This window comes from Corylus avellana, chromosome ca10, assembly GCF_901000735.1.
Source record: "Corylus avellana chromosome ca10, CavTom2PMs-1.0".
Lineage (NCBI taxonomy): Eukaryota > Viridiplantae > Streptophyta > Magnoliopsida > Fagales > Betulaceae > Corylus > Corylus avellana.
Genome location: NC_081550.1, coordinates 13,260,254 through 13,281,789, shown reverse-complemented (window position 1 = coordinate 13,281,789; position 21,536 = coordinate 13,260,254). Strand labels below are relative to the sequence as shown.

At 37.7% G+C, this 21,536-nt stretch overlaps 2 protein-coding genes across 2 annotated transcripts; both read left to right on the top strand.

Moving 5' to 3' along the window:
• Positions 1-7,783: 7,783 nt before the first annotated feature.
• On the top strand, positions 7,784-12,223 carry LOC132162970 (uncharacterized). The gene is made up of 4 exons (XM_059573178.1): positions 7,784-8,275; positions 8,993-9,208; positions 10,840-11,003; positions 11,446-12,223. Exons 1-4 carry the CDS (start codon positions 7,784-7,786, stop codon positions 12,221-12,223), a joined length of 1,650 nt encoding a protein of 549 aa, XP_059429161.1.
• Positions 12,224-12,236: 13 nt separating this feature from the next.
• LOC132162969 (uncharacterized) lies at positions 12,237-13,303 on the top strand. The gene is made up of 2 exons (XM_059573176.1): positions 12,237-12,367; positions 12,475-13,303. Exons 1-2 carry the CDS (start codon positions 12,237-12,239, stop codon positions 13,301-13,303), a joined length of 960 nt encoding a protein of 319 aa, XP_059429159.1.
• The last annotated feature ends 8,233 nt before the right edge of the window (positions 13,304-21,536 follow it).

Genomic DNA, 21,536 nt, shown 5'->3' with positions numbered 1-21,536 from the left:
CATCATTAAATGGCATAAGTACCATGTGCATTTTTACTAACAAGTATTTAGACTTACCTCTTGTATTTTTCCTTCTCCATTATGTATAAATTGGGCAGTTTAGCTAGCCTAGCAGAAGATGAATTCCGACTGCCAACTTGTGGTTACGAAGGACCTGATATGAGTCATCTTTGAAGACTTAGACCCGGTATGGTGTTGTGAAATTTTAATGTACGCGAAAGTGCACGAATCGTTTTGCAACATAATGTTGCAAGTGCAAGGTTAAACCCACATGGAATTGTGTTTATGAAAGAAAAAAATATATATCTAATCCAATTAAATCTTAACCTAGTTCCGAAAGGTGAATGATTTTTGAACAGAAAATAGACAAAATGAAAACTTATCAAATGACAAAGCACAAGGTTTTGGAATCCATACCCACCAAATCATAGCAACATATCCTCATGATCATCAATACTTCCGAAATTCTCTACATAACACTCATGATTCTCATCAAGATTGTTGTAGGTAATATGATAATTAAAGCTTAATGAAAATCTTATGCATGTTCTACTTTGCTTAAAAGATTAAATTAAAACATCCAATGTATATGTTTATTGCACAAATCACAATGGATACCCAATTCAAACCAAATCATCCAACGTTTCCGTTTTCAAAGCAAATCACAATGGATACCCAGTTTAAACCAAATCATCCAATGTATCCATAAAACAAATCACAATGGATATCCAAAATTTTGACAAATGAAAATCCAAGCAAATCAATTAATAGAAACTATCCCAAATCATGAGAAAAACACGATTGAACTCATATCCAAGAATCGTCTCGCTAATTGAATTGAAGTAGAACATTTAAAATATCAAAACTCATAAATAAGGAAAATATGAACTTACATGAAAATAAGATTGTTACTTATTGGTGAGACTTCATCCTCAACCTTAATTAAAAAATTAGCTACTCATGATATTAAAATACTTAATAATGTACAAATAAAGAGACATGAAAAAGAAAGAACTTGAATTTTTGGGACAAATTCCTTTCATAAAAGCTTCATTATCTCTCTCTTCTCCTCTGCGGCATGCTTCCCTCCTTTTTTTTTTTTTTTTTTTTTTTTTTTTTTTGGGTCTCTGGGGTGTATTCACACAATTGTCTAAAATGGCCCTCCTTTATAAAGGGTAACAAAACCTTTTCTTTTCACCTTACAACCCTCCGCTTTTCTTTTTGGGCTTTTTCTCTTCTTTTTTGTCTTCTTTATTTGTTCACTTGGTCTCTTCTCTCCTTTGCCATGGCCCACACCTTAGATTTTTCTCGTTTTAAGTCTTCTTTATTTGTTTTGCTAATTCCCACCTACACATGCCTTATTCTTTTTCCTCTTGTATTTCTTTCACTCTTTTTTGATTGGTCCCACGTAGGTGTATCATGTTCTATTTATTTATTTTTTTTCACATGTCCACACAAGAGGGGGGGGAGGGGGGATTCGAACTAATGACTTCCGCTTCATGAGGCGTGGTCTCTAGCCAATTGAGCTACCACTTTCCTACAAAAGGCAATAACAAACTCGCATTTAACAATTACACATTATTCCACTATTAAATATAAAATGCAAGAATTTGTATAACATAAAGTATGATAAAGCTTATTTTCATAGAGAAAATAGACACTTTTAAACTATCATCATATGACTCAAGTCCATGTGGGACGATGGAGGATCCACCCAAGTGGAGATGATTGAGATCGTAATCACGTCAACTTTACTTAGAGTTATGTGTTGGTGTTATTACAAAACAATTATTTGTGGTCTGTATTATCATGATTATAAGTTTCTAACCAATACATTTGGAGATCTATCTATGTTATGATGCTTTCTAATTACTCTGGTTATTGTGATTACGGTTTTTAGTTATTCCTATCTCTATTATGTGGATATAAGTCTTCCACTATAGTTTCTCTCCTAGGAGAGGTTAAGATTCCTGAGTCTTGTTATGTGAGGGACAAGGCTGGGAGGCGAACCATGGAGTCAATTGCCAATTAATTGATTTCCACGGGGCATTACACTACCTGATCTTTCAGAAAAAAGTTGTCTTTTAGTTGTCAACATCGGGTGGCGAGCGAAATCATAAATGGCTTTCTTTGATTTGCACGAAATTTTACAATTGCATGAAGAACTTCAAGGCGATCATGTCGAAGTATTGCACAAAGTGATCTGAGTTTGTTTCCCCTCGATGGAGGCTTATGAACTTTCAAAAAAAGTTATCGTTCTTTTTTCAACACTGGGGGCGAGGGAACTCAAAAATGACTTTTCCTGATTTGCACGATATTTTACGAGTGCATAAAGAACTTTCGAGGTGATCGTGTTGACGTGTTGTACGAAGCGATCCGAATTCGTTTGCCAACCTGATTGGGGATACTGAACTTCTGTAAAAAGGTTTTTGTTTTGTTGTCAACATCGGGGTGCGAGGGAATTCTTAAATTACTTTCTCTTCTTTGAACTAAATTTTACGACCATGTGAAGAACCTCGAGGTGATCTTGTCAACGTATTACACTAAGTGATCAGACTTCGTTCACTACCTGAATGGGGCTACGAAACATTTCAACTAACTTGTCTTTCAATTGTCAGCATCGAGTGGTGAGCGAACTTAAAAATGACTTTATTCGATTTGCACGAAATTTTACGAGCAAGTGAAGAACTTCAAGGTGATCGTTTCAACGTGCTGCATAGTGATCCAAATTTGTTTGCCCTCCCACGATCATGTAACACCACCAAAATTAGCATTGGCTAACCTAGCAAGGTTACTGGCAATTACCCCAGTTGCAACTACCCCAGTTAAGCCAACTTGTGGCTAAATGAGGAATCGTCCCTCTAAGCATTATCAGAGTTAATGCATAGGAATGTGATATAAATCTGAGAAAACTATCTAATCATAAAATGGTGTGCATATTCTTGAAGATTAAGACATGGAGCATCTAATAACAATAATACACAAACTTATTGACTGCAAGCAGGTTCTAAGCAAGGTCCGTAGTGGCAGCCAGGCCACTCTTGGGTTCTAGAGACAAACATCCTAAAAGGAGTAATACCAACGTAAGTCTAACGACGTAGTAAGTAAACCTCACAATTAGGTAAGATATGAGTCCCGTTAAGCATAAATAAACATACAGTTTAGTAAACATTCGAAAGGACATGTTGTCTCTGTTAATACACCATAAAATAGCATTTTGGTTTTCAAAAGTGTGGTGTACTACTGGCGACAATCACCTAAGTATTTTAATGCAGGAAGAATAATACTTTTATAGGTCATAACTCTCATGTATGGTCTACCCGAGATATTACCCCTTCTCAACAGGGTTGACGCTGTCTCGAGGGACCTGTAATACAATGTTGGTGCCCCAGCCATTGTACGCTACCGTACATAACACTAGCAGCACGACCGATTCTGACCTCGGGTGCCCCACACCGCTAATGATGTCCGTCTTGTAGTGACTGCCCATTAAGGCTGCGCTGGCCACGAAACAACCATTGGATCCAAGGCCCATATAACAACACACATATCATATCATACTCGTATCATACTCATGGTCAATCAACTGATATATCCCACGTTTTTAAAGCAAGAGTTCGTAAGTGTTTACTTACCTCGTACACTCGCTTTAATCCTCCGACTTTGCTAAATCCTGCTATAACACAACATGACACGTCGTTATGCGTAGTTATAGAGGACCCTTACGAGTAAAATACTAAGCCTTATCTAACAAAATGATTGCTATACTCTAAAATACATACGAGTGGGGCTTTAAGGGTTGGTGCCTGGCTTTCTGACCATATTTTCGGGCTCGAGGGTGTACGTCTGGTCCGTGAGTTAGGTCATCCGTCTAAAACTTCAAATTGTGTTTTAAGACTTTTACAAAATCTATAGGCTACTATATCTCCTTCTAGGCTAAGGGATGAACACATTCAACACAAGAAAACTTAACATCAAGCAATACAAGGAATCAAAGAAGCTTTCGAAACTATTTTGAGAACATCTCTTGTTTTGTAAGGAAAAGAGTAAAGAGCTTAACATAACATCTTTTGAAACTCACAACACTGAGGAAAGCAATAAAAACAGTAGTGAAAGCATATAACGGGCAAGGGGTTACCTTGGAAATCGGCAAGAACACACACAAATGCTTCCTTCCTTCTCAAATCACAAAACTCACAAAGATATTCACTCAAGGGGTTTCAAAGGGCCTTAAGGCGAGAAATTTGTTTGAAGAGCGATAGGGGGTTGGGTATTTATAGGCCATAAAAGCTGAGGGCGCTACCAATTACTCCGAAAAGTAGCAGACATCCGGTACTATAGGGGCGTACGTCCGATACTATTACACATTGGGTAAAAGGGTTTAATGTACGTTCTGGGTATTATCTAGGGGATTTCCAAAAAGCAGCATACATCTGGTGTGGTCCCCTAGCGTACGTCCAGTGCTAGAGACAAGAGTGTACATCCGGTGGTCCCCACGCGTACGTCATCTACTAAAGACAAGAGCATACGTCCTCACTAAAAACAAAGGTGTACGTCCGGTAACCCTAGCGTACGTACGGTCAAAAATGGTAGCTTTGCGTTTTACTTCAAGGCTTTATGGTAAGTGTGAGGGCTTTGAATTATGCTGAGATGGCTTAGGGTTTTTTGTTTAGGGCTGATTTAGAAGGCTATTTGTTGAGTAAGGGTTTTAAAACTCTTTTTAAAATAATTTAAAAGGTTGGGCTATTACAGATCGGGGCTACTAAACTTCCAAAAAATAATTTCATTCTGTTGTCAACATCGGGGTCTGAGCGAACTCAAAAATATCTTTCTCCAATTTGCATGAAATTTTACGAGAGCATGAAGAACTTCGAGGCGATCCTGTTGACTTACTGCACTAAGTGTTCAGAGTTCGACCGGCACCCGATTAGGGCTACCGAAATTTTTTTTTAAAAAAACTTGTCTTTTAGTTGTGAACATGGAGGCGAGCGAACTAAAAAATGACTTTCTCTTATTTGTATGAAATTTGACGACCGCATGAAAAACCTAGAGTCGATCGTGTCAACGTATTGTGCAAAGTGATTTGAGTTCGTTTCCCCCACTATCAGGGCTATCAAACTTCAAAAAAAAGTTGTCTTTTAGTTGTCAACATCATGGGCCTAGCGAACTAAAAAATGACTTTCTTTGATTTGCATGAAATTTTACGACCATCTGAAGAACTTCAAGCCAATCGTGTTGACATACTGTACGAAGTGATCAAAGTTCATTCACCACTCGGTCCGGGCTATGGAACTTTAAAAAAAAAAAAAAAACTTGTCTTTCAGTTGTCAACATCCAGAGGCGAGCGAACTCAAAAATGACTTTATTCAATTTCAACAAAATTTTACGAATGGGTGAAGAACTTCGAGGTGGTCGTACCAACGTGCTGCACGAAGTGATACGAATTTGTTTGCCCTCCAATCGGAGCTATAGAACTTTCAAAAAAGTTTTCGTTCTATTGTCAACATCAGAGGCGAGTGAACTCAAAAATAACTTTCTTCAATTTGCACGAAATATTACGAGGGGTTGAAGAACTTTGAGCCGATCGTGACAACCTACTGTGCTAACATTCTTCAGAGTTCTTTCCTGCCTTAATTCATGAAACTTAATGTGGGTTTCCGCATATGGCAAGTCCGTCATAATTTTATGAGTAATGCTAGGTATCATCTTTTTACCCTCATAAAATTCTCCTAAAGCTGATGTGAGTTTTAAAATCATCATTAGATTTTAGATAAATCATACTTGAATTTTGATCCAATTGTGATTTTGAAAGCCACATCAGCTTTAAGAGGATTTTAAAAGGATAAAAAGATGGTACCTAGCATTACTTTAATTTTATTGGGTTCAATACTTGACAAATTATTTACATTAACTTTTCATTTCTAAAATTAAATTGGCAGGGTATTCAATTGGCAAACTTGGCTTTAAATTCATCTTGAGCATAAAAAGGTGTTGATATGTCTTAGAGCATTTATATTAAGAAAGTCTTAAGCCTTAATTGTATCTCCAAAACAGTTGTGTTCCTTTAATTTCCCCGTAATTTAATTATTTGTTTTTTGTAGTAACTCTAGTAATTAATGACATCCTTAATTGTTAGTCCTCTCTAAGGTTTTGCTTTGCGAGACCTATTAGGTGAGGGAAGAGTCTTCCACTGCTTGGCGGAGAAGGAAGAGTTTTAATGGTTTGAAGCCAGTCTCAGTGATAGAGATGGTGGAGGAGTTGGAGCGTCTGTGTAGTAAGATCTCCCTTTCCGAGGGGGAAAAGCTTGGTATTACGGTGACTGAGGGGGAAGTTGTAGAGGTCAAGGAACAAGGTGCAAATTGTTTGGTGGGCAAGCTGTGGACAGAGAAAGTAGTCAATAAGGAGGCCTTCAAAGCAGTTTTGTCCCAAATATGGCGTACGGTAGAGAAAGTAGTTTTTAAGGAGTTACAAGATAATTGTTGGTTATTTGAATTCTCTGGAGATATGATAAGAGAAGAGTTCTTGAAGGAAGACCCTGGTCTTTTGATAGATATGCTCTAGTTCTCAATGAGTTTGATGGTAAATCATCGTTATCTCAAATGGAATTCAGGTATTCACCCATCTGGATTTAGGTGCATGATATACCCCTTCTGTGCATGAATAGAGTAGTGGGGGAAAAGATTGGAGCTTCTTTGGGAGTAATTGAAGACGTGGATGTAACAGGTGATGGAGCATGTTGGGGTCGATGTTTATGATTAAGGGTTGTTATTGACTTCTCCAAGCCTCTAGAACGGGGTAGAGCGATCAACTTTGGAGGGCAGTCACACTGGGTCACTCTTAAGTATGAGAAGCTGCCATTGTTCTGTTTTCAATGTGGACGTATTGTGCACGAGAGGCAAACATGTCCCATTCGTAAATCTCAAAGGGTTAATGCTGATGAAGGGGAGAAGTATTGGGGCATTTCTCTAAGGGTGGATGACCAACGAAGGGAGAGGAAGGAAAAAAGTAGAATTGGTGGTGGGTTTAATCCTTCGACGGAGTATTCAACTACAGACGGAGGTCATCAGAAGGATAGTCCATCAGAGAAGGGAAGCGCTAGTTGCGGAGGAAAACCTAGTTATGAAACTGAACGTGCATCAAAAGAATTGGGGAGAGAATCAGATGCATAGGTCGGGGTAACCACCATGCATGGAATCTTTCAATAATATGAGACACCCACGAAGAATGACAGTTACGAGGGTTGTGATTTAAGGAGAGATAATAAAGGAAAAGACAAGACAGTGGAGGAGCTGACCACGTTAGAAGGTGAAATTGAAAAGAGGAGTCAAATGGGTCAAGAGGTTTTGGGTTACAATTCTGAGGCTAGGTCCGAACCGACTATGTAACCAATGATAAGTAGTGATGGGCTTTTATGTGGGCCTGATCATACACATATGGAAATTGTATTGGACTCTAAGGGGAAAGAAGATATTATGCAAGACCCTATGGGTACAGGTATGCGCAGTAAAATTGTGGAGGTCGATAGCAGTACTACATTTGTTAACAGTGTAGATGGAAGAAAGGGGGACAAGAGTTTTAGAGGGTGGAAGAAGCAGGCACGGGTAAGGAAAATTGTTCACTCACTGACTTAGGGAGAAACTTATAAACGCAAGCGAAGAGGTAATGTGGAAGTGGGATCAGCAGAGATGGAGGGTAGAGCAAAAAGAGGGAGCAATAATACAAAAATTATGGGTGCAGGATTTGATGAGTTGGTGGTGGCTAAGTTACAGCCCCACCAATAGCCATGAAACTCATAAGTAGGAACTGTCGAGGGCATGGGAACCCCTGGATAGTTCGTGATCTTTGCCAAATGGTGAAGGATAAGAGACCCTCTATCTTGTTTCTCATGGAAACAAAGAGTAGACAACAAAAGATGGAAGGATTAAGAGTGAAGTTCGAATTCGATGGAGTATTTATGGTGGATCTGGTGGGGAAGAGTGGTGGTTTAGCGCTGTTATGGAAGGATTCAGATCGGCTGGAAATACAAAACTACACTCGAAGACATATCAATGCGGTGGTTAAACTCCCTGGACGTAATATTTCTTGGAAACTAACATGTTTTTATGGTCATCCGGATGCTTCTAAACGATATGAATCGTGGGTTTTGCTTAAGCATCTTCAATCTTTTATTTTGGAGGCATGGCTGTGTATTGGTGACTTCAACGAGGTGGTTGAGCAAGCTGAAAAGGTTGGTGGAAATATACGAAGAGAAAGTCAGATGGCTCAATTTCGCCAAGTATTAGAAGAATGCAGGTTAAGTGATTTGGGGTACCTTGGGTCCAAATATACTTGGAATAACTAGCATCAGGATGTGTCTTTCATGAAAGAACGTCTTGACCATGCTATTGCAAACAAGGAGTAGTGTGAGCTATCTACAAGCTGTGAAGTAAGGGTATTGGTAGCAAGATCATCTGATCATAAGCCCTTGCTCCTCACCACAACTGATATATATGAGTCCCAAATCAGCTACCACAAAAGTTTCAAATTCGAAGCCAGTGGGCTGGCTGATGAAGAATGTCTGGGGGTGATAAAGGAAGCATGGGAAACGGGAGATGATGGGAGTGTAGGGATGCAGTCAACAAGATTATGTCTTGCTCAGTGTCAGACCAATCTAGTTCGATGGAGTACCCATAAGTTTGGCAATGCTGAAAAGCTCCTCAAGAAAAAAACCAAGCAACTAGAAGAATTACAGCGGAATGAGGGAGAGTAGAACTGGGCAGCAATCAAAGAATTACAAGGAAAGATCGATTTTATTCTTGAGCAAGAAGATGTAAAATGGAAACAGCGTGCTAAACAAAGCTAGTACCAAAAGGGAGATCGTCACACTTCGTTCTTTCATGCATGGGCGAATCATAGATGGAGAATAAATCGGCTAGTGAAGATAAAAGATGAGGAGGGCAGGGAATGGAAGAAGTAGCACGAAATTGGGCATGCTTTTACATTGTTTTTCCAGGGGTTGTTTTCGGCTGGGGAAGTATCAGGGGTAGAAGATTGTTTGGCTGCTTTGGAGTGTAGAGTTTCGGAAGAGATGAATGCAACTTTGTTACGTGATTTTACAATGGCAAAAGTGGAGCTAGCACTTAAACAGATGCATCCTCTCAAATCCCTTGGGCCAGATGGTTTCTCAGCATGTTTTTACCAAAACTCATGGTCTACGGTGAAAGTAGAGGTATGTCAAGTGTTGTGCAAATTTATTTAACTTGCAAGTGCACAAATCGATTGTAGTTTAATGGATTGCAAGTGCGAAGTCGAACCCACAGGGAATTGTGTTTTTGAAAGAGCAATTTATATCTAAACTAATTAAATCCTAATCTAGTTCCAAAAGGTTTTTGATTTTGATTTTTGAAATTAAAAGACAAACATAAACTAATTAAAATAAACTAAGAGATAAAATACTAAGGTTTGTGAATTCACACTCACCAAATCATAATAACATACTTCCATATTTATCAATATTAATTTGAAGTACTCACAATTAAAATCTTAGATATGTTTTACTATGCTTCAAACAATTAATCAAAATCATCTTATGTATCAATTCATTGCACATATCACAAAAGGAATCCAATATCAATCAAATCATCAGATGTATCCGTAAATCACAAAAGATATATAATCTTAATTGAAACACCAAATGTATCTGTAGAACAAATCACAATGGATATCCAATTATCTAGGCAAATAAAATCAAGTAATCAATTATGTTAAATTATCTTAAATCATCAAGTGTATCATTGAATCACAAAAGATATCCAATAATCACTCCACACATTGAAAACAAGTAAAACAATTGAAATATTAAACCCAATAAAATTAGATAAATAAAGACTTACATGAAAGTATTGATATTCTTCATCAGTGAGGCTTCATCCCCAACCTTAGTTAGGAATTTAGCTCCACGTAAAAATAAAACCTAAATCAAAAGAAAACCTAAACTAAAAAGAGAAAAAATTGTATAATTTTGCTCTATGAAATTCTACCCCTTTTCTTGAATGCAAAGAAATCTATTTATAGGCTTAGGGAAGTCCTAGAAGCCCAAGTAAACCTAGATAACTCGGAGATCTGTCTCCCAGTCAAAATAAAAGTCTGAAATTGGAATATGATTCATCTAGATTTGTGTCCTTTAATTGCGGGGCGATTTTGGCATAGTAATCGTCTGAATTAGGAAAATTCTTTCACGAAAAATTTTAGTATTTTGCGTTAGCTTTTCAATACCACTTGAATCACTTAAATCCGATATTTGAGCAGAAAGTTATGGTCAAAATACTGAGACGTGTACAGAATCTGAATTTGAATCCAATCTGAAATCTTATCCAATCTTATCTTTTATCCAATTTAATCTGATTTAACCTTTTTCTTGGATTTGGTTAAACTTAACCAAATCATCTAGGTCTTCTTAAAGTATGCTTTTCTTCCAAACTTTGCATTTTTCCCTTTAAAACTGTAGTTTTTCTTTAATGACCTACAAAACACTAAAAATACAAAACTAACACAAAATATTAAATAACGACACAACTAAAGGATTAACCAATGTAAATAAAGGGGGCCCAAGTATGCAATATTTGACACTTATCATCAAGCGGTACTTGGGTTTCTTAATCATGATATTTTTGATGTTGATATCAATTCTACTCATATTGCGCTCATTCCAAAGATTAATAATCCTTCTAGGGTAACTGATTATAGGCCCATCAGTCTATGTAATGTGTTGTATAAACTTATTTCAAAGGTTCTTGCTAACCGTTTGAAAAAAAATTTTACCCCTTATAATCTCCCCTACCCAGAGTGCATTTATTCCAGGTGAGGTTAATTACGGATAATGTTCTTGTGGCGTTTGAGGCGATGCACATTATGGATAGTAGGATGAAGGGGAGGGAAGGTTACATGGCTTTAAAGCTCGATATAAGCAAGGCCTATGACAGAGTTGAGTTGGATTTTTTAGAGGAAGTGATGAAAAAATTGGGGTTTGCTAGTGGATTCAACTTACTATGACTTATGTCAAAACAATGACTTACTCGGTGTTGATCCATGGAAAACCTTATGGAAAAATTGTACCAACTAGGGGAATCAGGCAAGGGGATCCTCTGTCTCCATATTTTTTCATCATGTGTGCGAAGGGATTGAGCTCACTTCTTCAAAAGGCGGAAGCAGAAAGGTGGATTACGGGTCTTCCTATCACTCGAGGGGGTATGAGGCTTATCCATTTGTTTTTTGCTGACGATAATTTGCATTTTTATAAAGCAAATACTCTTGAGTGGCTGCGTATCCAACAAGTTCTAGAAATGTATGATAAGGCATCTGGTCAAAAGTTGAATAGAGAAAAACATCAATTTTTTTTAGCAGAAATACAAGAAGGGAAGCTAAGGAACATATTACTTCTATAGCGGGTATTAATCCCACAAGAAGGTATGAGAAGTATCTTGGGCTTCCAGCTTTAGTGGGGAGATCATGTGTTGGGGCTTTTTCAGCTATCAAAGGGCGTATATGGGATCGTATTCATGGGTGGAAGGAAAAATTCCTTTCACAAGCTGGGAAAGAGGTCCTTTTAAAAGCTGTTATTCAGGCGATTTCCACTTATACGATGAGCGTTTTTCAGCTACCAAAAACTTTGTGTAAAGAAATTAATGCAATGATGTCCAAGTTTTGGTGGGGGCATAAGGATAACGATGCTCGAATAGCTTGGATGAGTTGGGAAAGATTGGGTATGGGCAAGGAAAAAGGTGGGTTGGGATATAGAGATTTGGAGAGTTTTAATTTGGCTTTGTTGGCTAAACAAGCTTGGCGACTTCTTCAAAATCCAAATTCGATGGTGGCTAGAGTCTTTGGGGAGAAGTATTATCCGAGGGGAACATTCCTCGAGTCCAGGTTGGGGAATCGACCCTCCTTTGCATGGCATAGTATCTGGAATTCTATGAAGCTGCTGAACCAAGGGCTGATGTGGAGGGTAAGAGACGATTCTTCAATCAAGATTTGGCAAGATCGTTGGATACTGGTGCCATCAACCTATGCTATACAGTCCCCAGTGAGCACCTTACATAGTGAATCAAATGTTTGTGAGCTTGTTGATGTTACAACTAGGTGGTGGAATATACCACTCATTCAGGAGATTTTTATGAGGGAGGAGGCAGACATTATTTGTTGGATGCCAATCTGCCCAGGGAAACAATGTGATAAAAGGGTTTAGGTGGGAACAAAAAATGGTGATTTCTCGGTTAAAAGCACGTATCATTTGGCAAAAGATCTCATTGAGGCTGCTAAAAGAAGTAGTTCAGACAACACGGCAAAAATCCGGCAATGGAAGTGTATATGGCATACCAAAGGACCTATGGTGGTTAAAACATTTCTGTGGCAAGCTTGTAATGATATTCTACCCACGAGGGTTAATCTCCATAAAAGAGGTATAATTTCTAATCTGGTATGTCCCATTTGTGGAAGGGTTGGAGAAACGGTAGGCCATATTTTGTGGACTTGTCCATTTGCTGTGGATGTGTGGACAGAGTGTATGATGTCAATCCAGAAATGCACCTCATATGATGATTCTTTTGTTAATATTTGGCTGATGCTTAGTAAGCGTATGGAGGAAGATGGGATGCAATTAGTGGCGGTGATTGCACGTCTTATCTGGCTGCGTAGAAACAAAGTGATTTTTAGTGGTGAATTCCAATCTCCCTTTGTTCTGTACAGAATGGCCCAGGAACAAGTGGTGCAATTTCAGAGAGCTGGGACGAGTAGGTGTGTGCAACGTGTTCCCCAACAGACCCATGATGTACAGAGGTGGAAAAAGCCTCCGTTTGGTGCTGTCAAGTTCAACTGGGATGCTGCTGTTGATAAAGAGGGGCAAAAAATGGGGATTGGCATTATACCTCGTGATCACAATGGGGATATTGTTGCTGCTCTTGTGGTGATGAGAATGTTTATTACTGATCCAACAACTGCTGAAGCTTTAGCGGCATGGAAGTTGGCAGATCTGTGTGTGAGAATGGAGTTGGACAATGTTATATTAGAGGGGGATTCTATGGAAGTTGTTCAAGCTTTGAGAAAGGAGGAATGCACATGGGGCTATTATGGTACTTTGATTAATGATGCAAAGCTTTTGCTGCAGTGTGTCCAAGAGTGGAGTGTTTGTCATGTAATGCCTAAGGCTAATGAGGCATCCCATAGGCTTGCAAAGATAAATCTCACTCTGGGTGAGGAGCGATTATGCACTGAGGATTTTCCTTTGTATGTCCGAAATACTGTTCTCGATGATGTTTTTTCTGATTAATGAGAATTGATCTCTTTTCAAAAAAAAAAAAAAACATCCTTAATTTCCTTTTACACCATCAAGTTGATCAAATTCCAGATTATTGTCCGAGTCAAAATTCCAGTCCAAAACGTGCTTCGACTATGACCTTCCCTGGTCAAATATTATAGACCTCTTCGGAAGTAGCCTCGCAGTTTCATTCAGCTAGATTATTGGTTTATAGACGGGGAGTCCTTGTCTTTTTTTTCTTTTTGTTATCAAGATGGGTAAAATACATGGAATAAAATTCTCTCTCTCTCTCTTTAAAAGAAAGAAAGAGGTGTCTAATAATAAGATGTATTTCACATTCTAAGAAGCTAACAAATTGATTTTGTAATTAAGAAGACTAAACTAACATTTGACCAATTTATGCCAACTGTAAAAGAATCTGATCTCTCTCTCTCTCTCTCTCTCTCTCTCTAATTAAGTGAACCATTTACGAAACGTATATACAGACATAATTATTTGCACGTACGTGCGTGTTTTTTATATATCAAATTAATGGCATCAGTCCACTTATCTCTCACGTACGTATATTACTTGTGTCTAAAAAAAAAAAGTTGCGCCGCGAGCGGTGCTGGGGGGTGTGGATTGGCCATAGCCTATATATATATATATATATATATATATATATATATGCTGTCATAAAAAACCTTTGCTGGATCTCAAACCCAGTATAAATGGAGGCGTCGTGCGCCTGGTTGAACAGTTGTGATACATATCTAAAGGCAACATATCACGTAAAATATTATATAAAAATATAAACCAACAATGATAAATTATCCCAAGAAAATAATATAACCAAGTGTTTGATTATTAAGTTTGATGTAGGAAAGGAAACGCTCATTAACCTAGCTTGTTCAAAATATAAATGCTGCTTTCATTCAATCCTTTAGACAAGCAATTAAGTTCCGCTAAAGTATGAGCAACTTCATGGTAGTGGATGGGAAACTTGGTTATTGTTGAAATAAGTGTCCACCTTTAATTTTGAGGTCTATAATTAAATTGCTTAGACAAGAAGGCAAGGCAGACATGAGACATGGAGACGGGCAAGAAAAGAAAGAAAAAAAAGGGGTTGGGAATTGTGTTGCTGCATATAGTTATATATATACTATATATTTGGCTGGGAATTGTGTTGCTGCATATACTCGATCTACTTTTATGGATTACCATCCAAAGATGAAGGCGTGTCTTGCTCAGCTGCTCCATGGATTCATATATACATGACATGATCATGATGACGCAGTCGGTACGTGTCGGAGGGAGGGGCGCCCTTGCCTCCCTGCTTTCTGGGGTACCTACTTAAACTGTATAGATTGATAAAATATAAAGCTCTTCATTATTATTGCCCCTTTCGTTTTTTTTTTTTTTTAAAAAAGTTCTCTTACAAAATTGATAGTTTAAATCATTTGGGATTGTATTATTTTTCTTATAATTCATAGTATAATTAAGTTATTAAACTGACTTATTATTTATTAACTTAAAATAATTATTTTAAAAAATATTATGCGATTTGTACTACTTATAGATCAGAATGAAAAACACAGAAATAGTCAAATGGATGTTATCCAATAATGTTATATTAAGGACATATGTTAGAGATTGAAAATTATCTACTTCAAATTTCAAATTGTGATTTATAAAGCTCATTGTTTCCCTTGCTGTTTCTATGCTTTATTGTTTGTAAGTTATGTTCAACAAATCGATCGAGTTCCATTATCTATAAAGCTCATACAATGATGTATTAATATTATTATTTAATTCCTTAGGTTTGGAAAATAGTTTGTGTGCAGGTTAGAATGGAAATAATCATTCAAGACTAAACTATATTTCACTGCTGTAATATTATTGGCAACTACAATTGAACATTTTCGATGCAACAAACAATGATAAAATAAAATAATAAAAAAATAAACAAAAAATTTATTAAAAAACATGTGGTGGTTCAACCACCCCATTTTCACCCTAGGGGGTGGCCGAGGGTGGCCCAACCCAACCACCCCCTGTGGCCCTTGGGGGTGGCTTCGGCTACCCCCTATGGCCAAACCTATATATATGGGCAATTTCATAGGTATTGCCATGAATCCCAATCTCAAAAGTTAAAACATGATAAATGCTAGAAATACAACTGAAAAAAACTACCTTGTATGGTCCCGGTGGAGTCACCTCTTCTCTTCTATACCTTACCAAATTCTCTTCTATTAGAAGGTTAACCGACAAAATTGAAAATTTAGTAAAGACACTATTACATTAATAGAAGTAATCGATTATAATCTGAGATGATACAGAATAATTAATTTGCCCCTAAAATATTAAGATCATTGGATTGGACCAAGTGGACCTCGCCAGGCCCAGATGATTTTAGAGGAATCCAATCGTATGAATAATGTTCCAGTGCCTGATGGACCTATTAATTTTCTATTTCTCATGTCAAAGGTTATATGCATATGGGTTTTAATTCTACCTTATGACAAATTAATAAATGATCTTGGGGCTTCTGGGCCATGAAAGATACAGTATAAATTATTTGTTAAATTGGGCCTTTGACAGGCCTACATTTTGCTGACCGTAATTAATCTTAATTTTGGCCCAGAACATGGCCCTGTCTTGTCTAAATCATGTATTTGGAACTTTCTGAGGTCAATAGTACTCCTAGACCAAAAACAAAATCAATTTCATTTTATATATTGAAGTTAAAATTCATTGATTTCTTTCTATATTTAAATTGTATCATTTTGTTATCAAATGATATCAGAATCTTGTACATTACGACGATATTTTCATTATTGGATTTAAATTCTTTATATTATACATTTATATAGCTTATAAATAAGCATTTTCATTGTATTATCAAGTAAATCAATAAGATCATTAGATCAAGACATAATCCTCCTATACATAGGCTATAGCTCACTTCTTAGTAATTCACATAAGCCTCTAAAGCCCAAGCATCCAAAATTCTGTATTCTCTTTCTTTCCTTAGCCTTCCTATATTTACAATCTTTGATATTTTTAATATTTTCTACAATGGAGTGGAGAATTAAGCTTTGAAGAAAACAACACAACAAATATAATAGCCTTTCGTCCTGAACATTTGGATCTTTCTGAGATGAATAATATTCCACGTGAGTTTTTCCAAGGAAGAAAATATGGCATTAATTCCACCCAACCATTTACTAGCTTGGGTGTTGCTCCAATTAACGTGCACAGTTCTTTCCTGCCTTAATCCTTGAAATGTCTCATAGGTTTCCGAATGATACTTTAATTTGGTCATAATTGGTTGGCTTCGATTCCCGAACCTGATTTTTACATTGATGTATAGTAGAGAGAGAGAAATGCTATACTGCAATAAAAATATTATTTTTAACTTATAAAAGTCTTAGGTTGCAAGAGGTTACAGGCCCCTACGTTGCTACAATGACACAAGCTGTGATTAGGGGGCGTGACACATAAGACTTTTATGAGCAAAAAAATAATATTTTTATTACATTATAACGTTTTTCGATAATATATATTTTAGAGTCTTGCTCTTTTTCTCCGCCTTGTTTTTCCCAAGTACGTAATTAATACATACAGGGAAAGGAAAGTTATAAAGGAGGATATATATCCTTGGTTGTTAGCTTTTCTGCTAACTTCAAAGAGTTGTACCATTCAATGTGAGAATCATGCTATTGTGTTGCTCACTTGATGCTTGATTATAATAAGGTCAATTGTTTGACCCATTCCATTGTTCTCTTGCTCCTCTGATCTTCTCTGCTGGAGAGGACTGGTTGGGGTAAGATCAGCAGGCTCCTTATTCACAACTGCATCTGATTGACCAGCATTCCTCTCTCTCAATCGGTTGCCACTATTTGATGCAACCGATCGCATAGCCATGAGTAACTTTAGAGGGATGTCCTCCTCACTAGCACTACTATTATCTGGCTTCCGGGGGGCAGCAATGTTTTTTGGCGGCAAGGACGGTGAGTTGAATCTCAAGATACTCTATCTCCGGAAAAGACAACAAAGCAACGGCTACTATGTAAAACCTAACAAAGCAACGTCTAAGCCACACTAAATCCAAGGAATCACTCTAACTTCAAGGTCTCTTGTAGGTTGATTGGTGTCTTCATTCCAATGGTTCTCTCGGTGCATTCCTCAGGATACATGAGTCTTCACATCCTTATTTCCAGCCACATTTCACGCTTGATACAGCTTCCCAAAATAACATTGGTTTCAGCAAACCAACGTGTCAGTTGCTTTAGGTTATAGTAATATGTTTTGTCTCTATCTCTTTGTAAACATGCCACCTCACCATGGCTCAACACTTGTATTCTTTATCCTATATATTCTGCTGTAAGCTCACTTTCTAATAAAGTCAATTCAAACAAAACAGAATCTCCTCTTGTATTGTCTTCATTATATGGGATCAGAGCTACCAAAGGATTAACATCCATTCTCCCTTTAATTTTTTTTTTTTTTTTCCCTTTCCTAATCACGAGCATGTCGACTATCTCTCATAACTCCTCCTTTGACAACCACTCACCCACTCTGGCCCTTCCATAGCCTCTCAACACCACCAATCACCTCTCCAACTTGGAACTCACTCGAGGAAATTACCCCTTGCAAATACTCTAGTTATTCCCTACTTGGAAGGACAATCCCTCTTTGGATATGTCAATGGTGACATTCCATGTCCCCCTCAATATATCCCTGCTTTGGATGATAGCACCTTTACGTCTACACAGGTGCTCAATCCAGCATTCTCAAAGGGTACCAACAGGATAAACTCATCCTCAGCATGTTGCTCTCCACTCTCATTGAGAGTCTTCTAACTCGTGTAGTTGGAATCAAAACCTCACATGAGGTATGGCTTGTTCTAGAGCGCATGTTCGCTGCCCAATCCCAAGCCCGGGTGATGCAATCCCGTTATCAACTTGCTACCTTGAAAAAAGGAGCTTCTTGTTAAGGAGTCTGCTGCTACTCAGGAGAAGTGCGCTAGGACTCTTACTTATCTCTTGTAAGAGTTATTTATTTGTATCACTTTTCTTTTGATTGTTTGTAATCTTTTATATTATATCTTTATCTTTTATTTTTTGTTTAAATCTTCTTATCACATCAAAGCTTATCTTGTTAGCTTGATGTGATCAAATACAAGTGTAACTCTTTTCTATTTAAGTTCAATGATAAAGCTCCAGAATGCATCTTGGCCAAATATCTCATCTCTTGATAATATTTTACTTGGTATCAGAGCCATTTGTAGGTTAACACCTCCAACCTAATGGCTTATTCCGCAAACACTATCTCCATACCCAATCTTACGAGCTATATACCTAGCAAATTGGGTGAACGTAATTACCTGGCCTGGAGCCTTCAGATTCGTCCCATCCTTCGTACTCATGGTCTTATGAACATCGTTGATGGCTCAGAACCATGCCCACCTAAATTCCTTCCCAAAACTGCTGGAGAGGATGATGTTATCAATCCTGAAGCTGCTATATGGAAAAGAAAAGACCAGTATGTTCTTAGCTGGCTTATCACTTGTCTCTCTGAGAAAGTGGTTCTAACAGTCTACGGCTTGAATACCTCCCATGAGGTGTGGACTGCATTGGCTACCCATTTTGCACGCCCTTCTAGGACACGCATCAGTCAATTACGGCACCAATTACAAACTCTTCATCAAGGAACTAAGACTTGCTCTGAGTATCTACAAGAAGCCAAGTCCCTTGTCGATGAACTAGCTCTTGTTGGAAAGAAAGTTGAAGAGGAAGACCTTATCTCTTACCTTGTTGGAGGTCTGAATCCTCAGTTTAATGCCTTTATCACCACCTTCTCTCTTGTTACAAATAACAATGCTATGCCTCTAGATCAGTTTCAGTCTACCCTGCTCAACCATGAACGTCTTCTACTGCAGCAGAATAAACAGTATGAGACCACCTCATTTGCGCTTTATTCTCAAAAGCCAAATACTCACAAGCCCAAATTCAGCAAGAACAATGCACGCAATCAACCACATAAGCCTGCTAGTGGTTAGCGCTATTCTTCTCAACAAACAAATAGTGCGAGTCAGCGCTTTTCTCCTCAGCAAACAAATCGTGCTTCAATTTCAGGTAGAACAAATTCTACCTTTTCTAATAGCACTAATTGGGTTCCTTGTCAAATTTGTGGTAAGACAAGCCATCAAGCACTTGACTGCTATCATCGCATGGACTATGCCTACCAAGGAAGACACCCTCCAAGTGAGCTTGCAGCCATGATTGCTCAATCTAATGCTCTCCGTGAAGATGATGATTGGTTAGCTGACAGTGGGGCTAATAACCATATCACTACTGACTTGAAAAATTTCACAATCCAACAGCCATACAATGGGGAAAAACAAGTTGCTGTAGGCAATGGTAGCTCTCTTCCCATCACTCATACGGGTTCTTCTTCTTTCAAACTCCAAAACACTATTGTTCATTTAAAACATATCTTACATTGTCTTGATGTTTTAGCTAATCTTCTTTCAATAAATCGTTTCTGTCATGATAATAATTGCCACTTCAAACTCACGGATTCTTATTTTCTTGTAAAGGGCAACCTCTCGGGGGAGATAATATTGCAGGGGCCAAGTGAGGATGGTCTATACCCAATTCAGCTGAAACAATTTCTCATCAATAAACACAACAAGCCTACTGCCTTTCTTGGAGTCAATAAACATAGCAATCATGCTGCCTTTCTTGGAGTCAAAGCTGGTGAAGTCACTTAGCACAATAGACTTGGACATCCCAATTCTATTGTTCTCAAGCATCTTCTCAAGTCTCAACATCTACCTGTCAGTCATTTAGAGTCTAGTTTTTCTTTATGTGAGCCATGTCAATTAGCCAAAAGAAAACAACTACCTTTTCAGGATTCAACTCATGTTACCAATTTTCCATTAGAATTAGTTCATAGTGATGTTTGGACGTCTCCAGTTGTGTCTGTTAGTGGTTATAAATTCTATGTTATATTTATAGATGATTTTTCAAGATATACATGGATTTTTCCTTTAAAATTAAAGTCTGAAGTATTTGATTATTTTGTCAAATTTAAGAGTTTACTTGAAAATCTTCTCTCAACAAAGATCAAACAGCTCCAAACTGATGGTGGGGTGAATATACATCTCATCAATTCAAAAATTTTCTTTCTTCTCATGGTATTTTTCATAGAATAACATGTCCTCACACTTCCCAACAGAATGGGATAGCAGAAAGAAAACACAGACATATCATAGAAATTGGCCTTACACTTCTTGCTCAATCTCAATTATCTTCTAAATTCTGGATTGAGGCTTGCCATACTGCTGTCTATTTGATTAACCGATTACCTACTCAAACTATAAAATGGTCTACTCCTTATTTTAAACTTCACAATAAGGAACCAGATTATACTAATTTAAAGGTATTTGGTTGTGCTTGTTATCCTCTTCTTCGTCTTTATAATAGACACAAACTTGAATTCAGAAGTAGACAATGCATCTTTCTAGGATATTGTTTAAATCAAAAGGGATATAGGTGCCTAGATACCTCCACCAAATGAGTCTTTATCTCAAGGCATGTGATTTTTGATGAGAAGTTGTTTCCGGCACAAGGTACTGCCTCCCACATGGCTTAAGCAAGTGACTCTTCTTTGAATCAAGGTATTGTTCCCTTACTCTCTCAGTTTATTGAAGTTAACAATATTTCACCTGATTTGATCACAAATGAACCAATTTCTATTGAACCACTATCCCCTCCTATTGTTCCCATTGCAATAATACCAACTTCAAGGTCTTTACCTACAGAATCCAATCCAATTGTGATAACAGATTCTGTTACACCTTCTCCACCTATTTCACCTACAACCACACCAACCTCACCTACAACCATTGATTCTCCTGCAGAATCAACACCTACCTGTGACATAGTTTTTCCAATCTTAGAAGACCATATTCCTTCCATCTCTTCACTACCTACCTTAATTAATCCACCAAGCTCACCTCATATTGTTGCTAGATCCCAAACAGGCAGCCTAAAACCTAAAACATTTACTGATTTCAAGCTATACTATTCTACCAAACATCCCCTAAAAGCCATGCATACGTCTATCTCTACCTTTAGTGAGCCGAGCACCTTTACTCAAGCAGCCTCAAATCCCCATTGGCTGGCTGCCATGGAAAGTGAGTTCCAAGCTTTGCAGGAAAATCACACTTGGTCTATTTGTCCAAGACCACACAATA

Bases quoted from the DNA above. Each gene is read 5' to 3' on its own strand.
- LOC132162970 (XM_059573178.1), top strand. From the start codon at position 7,784: ATGAAACTCATAAGTAGGAACTGTCGAGGGCATGGGAACCCCTGGATA. The intron at 8,276-8,992 runs GTATTAGAAGAA...TTGTTTTTCCAG, and splicing joins AGATGGCTCAATTTCGCCAA to GGGTTGTTTTCGGCTGGGGA. The intron at 9,209-10,839 runs GTATGTCAAGTG...CATTTATTCCAG, and splicing joins GGTCTACGGTGAAAGTAGAG to GTGAGGTTAATTACGGATAA.
- LOC132162969 (XM_059573176.1), top strand. From the start codon at position 12,237: ATGGTGATTTCTCGGTTAAAAGCACGTATCATTTGGCAAAAGATCTCA. The intron at 12,368-12,474 runs GTGGTTAAAACA...CATTTGTGGAAG, and splicing joins GGCATACCAAAGGACCTATG to GGTTGGAGAAACGGTAGGCC.